Genomic DNA, 6654 nt, shown 5'->3' with positions numbered 1-6654 from the left:
TTAGGCAGAGAAAGGACAGGCCATTCATATGCAAAAGCCGATGTGCACAATTTGGGTGGGGTTGTAAATTGGGTGGGGCAGGGTCTCTGGGAATCACCAGGGTGGAGCAAGCAGCAATGGCCTCCTGTCAGCCCTGCACTGGAGAGGTCCCCAGGTCTCTGAGTCCTGTGACCCCCCCAACCCCCCCTGCAGGAGCAACTATTGCTGTGAGCACCTCTGCGAGAAAGACGCCCTTGCATTTTTGTCCCGATGCCAGACAGTCCAGTTTCTCACCATATGTGTCTGGGTCATTGTTCAGAGCAAGAGGGAGCTTGTATCTCCCTCCCGATTAAAAGAGCAGCACATCCAGGTGCCAGCACTGTATGTGCCTTTGCATCTCTTACCAGTCTCACTGTGCTTTCTTCACCTCTGTAGTTGTGGAACTTCCACTCAGCCAGCTTTCCTGCAGTTCTGGGTGGTCATTGATCTGCCTTTTAGGTGTAATTTTGATGTGGCCGTAAGAGGCAGCAAGTATAGGTGTGTACCTATGCTGCCATCTTGGTTCTCCTCAGGAAAATATTATTTAAAGTAAAAAAAAAAATTTAAAAGAAAAGATAGTGTTTAGCTAATCATATACTTTACATAGTGTTCTTCTCAGTATTTCCACTGTAATGACTATGCTGTATTCCTGACACCAATACAAAATAATATTGAAAAAAAGAAGAAAATCTGTTATTTACCAGGAAATATGTAGAAATAACTGAATTGAACAGATTTGGTATAGGGTGGTCCACACAATCATTGGCTTCAAATTCCTATGGTCCTGTATGTTGAAAAAGTGAACAAACTTGTTCCTTGGAGTATGAGAGGGTAGAGATATGGCTCATCTATAAAAATATGCTGAGGTCATAAGGAATTCTCTGTAAAAATTTATTGGTGATTCTTATATGACAAAATTATTGCAAATGTGGTGGCCAAATTGTGATTCTTCTAATTCTATTATTTCTTCTATGTTTATTAGGTGTGCTAGTATTCCCCTATAAGAAGGGACTTACACTATTTCCCACATTTATTTATTTATTTATTTATTCATTTTTTCATATCATCATGGTCTCATGGATGCTTATTCTCTTGAGTTATAATCCATTACCACTATTTTGTAGCTTTAGGTGTTTTTATTGGTTGCAAGGATTCTAAATGATCTCAGAGAAGCCAACTGGGAAATACTTATAACAGAAACAAAAGGAGTAAAAACTAGAAACTAAGAAACTGAAGGGAAGTTTACCCTCAGGAGGTGGGTCAGGAGTGGGACACAAATAATGGGGGATGGGACAATATAGCTGTTGATATACAGACAATAAATAAAAAATAAATTGCAACCTGTTTATGCATTTTAAAACCCATGAGTTTGAATTGATATCTCCAATTCTAGTTTGACACCATAGAGTTTTTTTTTCCAGCCTCTCCTTTTCCATGTACAGAGCTCCTTTCCCTGAGAGTGAGAGTCACTATCTTTTCCTCAGTGTTTACTTATTTGCTGAATCTTTGGATACATGGTGAGTTGTTTCAGAATCTTGAACTCATACCACAGTTAATAACATAGCACAGCTTAAAACTTTGTTTTGAGGTTTTGTTTTGTTTTTTTTTTAAATTGTGAACGTTTATAGACAAAATTCTGGGTTCAAGAACTACTTAGGTTATTTATTTTATTTTCCCTTTTAGTGTAATTATGGTGTTAATTTAAATTTTGTTATGTTCATTTGATTTGTTTTATTCTATTTTGCTTTACTAGCCACCTTTTCTATTCATGTTTTACTTGCAAAAGGCAACATAGTCAAAACTACACAAATAATTCTACCCATCTCCCCATCGCTTCTGCCCCAACTCCTGTAGATTAAAAAAAAATCCTATTAGTTTCTGATTTATTCTTCCTGTGCTTCTTTTTGCTCAATGGGCAGACAGTTGGATATTTTATTTCCCTTCATTTTTACATGAGAAGTAGCACGCTATAAATGCTCTTTTACACATTGCTTTTTTTTCCATTTAGCAATATATCTCACTATTTCTTCGTATCAATTCATAGATATCCTTGTTCTTATTTTTTTCACAGTTGCAAAATACTCAGTTGATATTCTGTGGAGACTCTTTAGTGGTCATAAAATGAGATCTTGCTGATGAGTGTCCTAAATGGTTCAAAGGGGTAGAATGGTAAATGTTATGTTTTGTATATGAAACTACAATTAAAAATTAAAGAGAGTGTAAGAAGTGATCTCTTAAGAACACAGGGAAGAATCATAAAACAATAATTATAATGTATGGTTGAGTTAATGCAGACAGTCCTTGGGTTACGTTGGACTGGACGTACGCCGTTTCAAGATTATGTAGCTATCTTCCATTTATTTATATAAAAAAAGTTCTGTCATTTCAATATATGTACATATGTGCTTTATGTTTTTTATTATTTTTTTTGCTTCTTATTTTTTTACTAGAGGCCCAGTGCACAAAAATTTGTGCACTCAGGGGGGTCCCTCAGCTTGGCCTGTGCCCTCTCGCAGTCTCCCCGGGTCACAGATCTGAGGCCCGGATCTCGTGGGCAGCATCTGGTACTTCCTGCGCCGCCTCCCCTGTCCCAATCTGGGGCCTGGATCCCAAGGGCGGCATCTGGCACTGCTCGCCCCACCTCCCCAGTCACAGATCAGAGGCCCTGATCCCACGTGCAGTATGCAAATTTAACGGCCATCTTTGTTGGGTTAATTTGCATACTCTTCTGATTGGCTGACGGACGTGGTGAAGGTACTGCAAATTAGCATCTTTGTCTTTTAATAGTGTAGATGTCAATTTATTTTATTTCATTTTTTTATTGATTAAGTTATTACATATGTGTCCTTATCCCCACGTCACCCCCTATGCCCCCCACTCATGCTCTCACCACCCTGTTGTCTGTGTCCATTGGTTAGGTCTATATGCTTGCATATAAGTCCTTTGGTTGACCTCTCTCCCTTACCCCCACCCTCCCCTACCTTCCCTCTGAGGTTTGGCGGTCTGTTTTTTATTACTTATTTACAACAAGTAAAGTTCAGGAATTGTTACCTTTCTTTTAAATTTTTTTTACTTTTTCACTTCATTACTGCTGTGAATGTGCTTCACCTGAGTGACGTAGGTGCTTATATAGGTGAGTTCCATGTGGTAGGAACAGATCCCCGATGTAACCCGAGGATGTACTGTAGAGGGAAATGGATTAAAATATACATTTAATCAAAAAGGAGGAAGACAAGAGAGAATATATGTGAAACATGTATCAAATAAAAAATATAGTTACATGGAAAATATAAATTCAAATCTATTATGATTACATTAGATGTCAAGAGACAAAATTCTCCAGAAATACAATAATTGTTACTCTACATAAAATGAGCAATATCCAGCATTACATTGTTAATAATGGACACCTCAGAGATATAAGGAAAAAGAAAAGTTTAAAGTGATGGAAAAAATACACCATTAAACTCTAACTGCAAGAAAGCTGCATTTTACTCCCTATTCTATACTAGTATCTATATCTCTATCTGTATATTTATACCTATATGTCTGTTCATATATCTGTATGTGTATCTATATCGATGGCGTCATAATCATGAAACGGCGTATGTAGAGTCCGATGAAACCCGAGGACTGTCTGTATTAACTTAATCATACATTATCATTATTGTTTTATGATTCTTCCCTGTGTTCTTAAGAGATCACTTCTTACACTCTCTTTAATTATTAATTGTAGTTTGATATACAAAACATAAAATTATAGTAAAGTACTTATACTAATATAAGAAGTAGATGAGTAGTTAAGGTAAAGCCCATTTCTAGAAACATCTCCTAATCATAAATGCAGTGGTGTGCTTTTGAATGTATTTTTGAAAAGTCTGGCCCTCTTGTTTGAAAAGCCTTATTTTGTGGCATATGCCATTTTTCATAGTGTAATTTTTCTTATCATGGCTGATTGCAGTCTACCAACATGATGTCACTGAATGTCAGTTGGGAAGAGATCCTCACAATCAACTTGAAGTCATCAAAAGCCAGCATTAATGAATCAGGTAGAAACAAATCTCACCAGAAGCAAATCATGAGGCTAAAGCAGTATGTCATCAATAACATAGTATAAAAAATACATAAGCAAAAGCTGACACATCTCAAAGGAGAAAAAGAAAATCCACATCTATAATTGTACAATATATTTTGCATAAATCTTATGAGATGATGAACAAGCAAAAATAACTAATTGGGAATATAACATTATTAACAATCCATGTAGCAAACTTGAGCTAGTTTACATATTAACCACACTGTACATGACAACAGAATGCAAATTCTATTAAAGGTATATGGAGATGTTGACTATTCAGTAATTTTAGGAGATATATTTCCCTGTGCTCCTGACTGCAACCAGAGGACTTAGTGATTGCCACTTAAAGAACTTAATCCTCTTGACACACATCTCTAAGGCCTGTTTGATATCTCTGTTCCTCAGGCTGTAGATGAAGGGGTTCAGCATGGGGGTAACTACCATGTACATGACCGAAGCAATTATGTCTTTGGAACCCCATGATGAGGAGAAAAAGTAAACACCTGCAACTGTCCCGTAGTATAAAGACACCACAGAGAGATGGGAGCCACAGGTAGAAAAGGCTTTGTAGAGTCTCTTAGTGGAGGGGACCCTGAGGATGATGGTCCCTATACGGATATAGGAGCCCAGAATAACACCAATACACAAAAAGGAAATCATTCCTCCAACAGTGTATATGACCAGCTCATTGAGGAAGGTGTCTGAGCAGCTCAGCTTCAGGAGTGCAGCGAGGTCACAGAAGTAGTGGATGATGGCATTGTCAGCACAGAAAGACAGTCGGACCAAGAGGAGGGTGTGCAAAAGGGCATATCCACAGGAGATAACCCAGGAGCCAGCCACCTGCAGCACACACAGCCCCTGCCTCATGATGGTGGTGTAGTGCAGAGGCTGACAGATGGCCACATACCTGTCATATGCCATCACAGCCAAAAGGAAGTTGTCAAGACCAGCAAAAAGTATGAAAAAATACAACTGAGAAATGCATCCCACATAGGAGATGGATTGTTGCCGAGTCTGCATGTTCATGAGCATCTTGGGGACAGTGACAGACGAGAGAGAAATGTCAGAGAAGGCCAAGTGGCTGAGGAAGAAGTACATGGGCGTGTGCAGGCGAGAGTCCAGCCTGATGAGCAGGATGATGAGCAGGTTGCCCAGCACCGTGGTCAGGTACATGCCCAGGAACAGGGTGAAGAACACGCCCTGCTGCCCTGGCGGGATGGGGAGCCCCAGGAGGAGGAAGTGGGACACGCTGCTCTGGTTCTCAGGCCTCATGCTGCTCTTCTGTCTGCTGGGGATGAAGAAGGGTTGGGAGTCTCAGGAAATTATACATAATGACCAGGATCGTCACATCTCATACTGTCATCATTGGGAAAACCATTCATTTTTAAATACTTTCATATTAATTTCTCACACCTGTGGATGTGTGCCTCTTTCCTCTCTCCAAGTCTGGCTCCAGGAAAACATTCAACCTCCAAAGAAGTTACAAGACCTCATCACATAGAAGAGGGGTTCACTGTTTATTCAATTATTACTTTTAACATCACGCCTGTATGGGAACCTATACTAAGGACTGCAGTGCAGCAGTGAGCAAGAAAAGCCAGGTGCCCACCTCTATGAGTTTACATCTTCATGAACATGGAGGGGACATTTCTACACCAGGCCAGAGCCTAACCATAATGATTCACTGAGGCAGGAATAGAACGTGAGCCCCTGCAAAGTGGTGTCGGTTGTTTCTGCCTAAAAGTAACGTGAGACTCCAGTGCTGAGCGGGTGTTGTTGGAGCATTGTCAGACCTCCTGTGAACCTGCCGGCTCCCACTGACCCTCAGCTGTAAACTCAGGGACACTCTGGAATTGGGTGGCCATTGAAACCCACTTGAGGCCAGAATATCTCCAAAACCAGAATAGTCCACAAAGTATCTTTCATAATAATGCTGAACATTTAGGTGAACATTTGGGTACCAGGATAAGGCCTTTACCTACATTTCCCAATTAAATCCACACATCAGCCTTACATTCCCAGATTTTAAAACGTCTTCACAGCTGCTGTCAGGATTTGTATTCTTTGACCTATTTTAGTTTTTATGAAATAGAAACATAAATGACACAAATTCTGTAGGCACACAGCAGTATATCATGGACAGAATGGCACACAAATACACGTGTGTATATTAGTATCTATTACATATATGATATGTACTGTTTATAGCTTGATATATATATATGTATTACCATTTTCTATAAATTAAAAATCACCAAGTGTTAGCTACTTCATGGGATTCTGTCTAATATGTCTGTGTGATCAGAAACCATGCTCTTAACTGTTACACAGGGAAACTTCCCTTTTTTTGCTTAGGAGCTAAGCACAATATATTATTTTAGAGCTGTGAGGACCCAGAAATGTCCAAAATTTTTTTATTCCCTTTACTAGATAATTTTATTCCTTCATATTTATTTACTTTCCAAGTGACAAATAATTCTCAAATACATTAAGATCTATTTATGCAATAACTCTTTACTGAGGGCCTCTGCAAGATTCACAAAACTAGTGTCATTATT

General features: G+C 39.1%; 1 protein-coding gene across 1 annotated transcript; it reads right to left on the bottom strand.

Annotated features, from left to right (window-relative positions):
- Positions 1 to 4381: 4381 nt before the first annotated feature.
- On the bottom strand, positions 4382 to 5368 carry LOC102424892 (olfactory receptor 1J4). The gene has a single exon (XM_006105645.1). The coding sequence runs from the start codon at positions 5366 to 5368 to the stop codon at positions 4382 to 4384; it is 987 nt and encodes a 328-aa protein (XP_006105707.1).
- Positions 5369 to 6654: the final 1286 nt, after the last annotated feature.

Source organism: Myotis lucifugus, unplaced genomic scaffold, assembly GCF_000147115.1.
Source record: "Myotis lucifugus unplaced genomic scaffold, Myoluc2.0 scaffold_706, whole genome shotgun sequence".
NCBI classification, from domain to species: domain Eukaryota; kingdom Metazoa; phylum Chordata; class Mammalia; order Chiroptera; family Vespertilionidae; genus Myotis; species Myotis lucifugus.
The sequence above is the reverse complement of the archived record's forward strand: the minus strand, read 5'-3'. Positions and strand labels throughout refer to the sequence as shown.

What these genes read in the sequence shown, in the direction of transcription:
- LOC102424892 (XM_006105645.1), bottom strand. Translation starts at nt 5,368, where the DNA reads ATGAGGCCTGAGAACCAGAGCAGCGTGTCCCACTTCCTCCTCCTGGGG.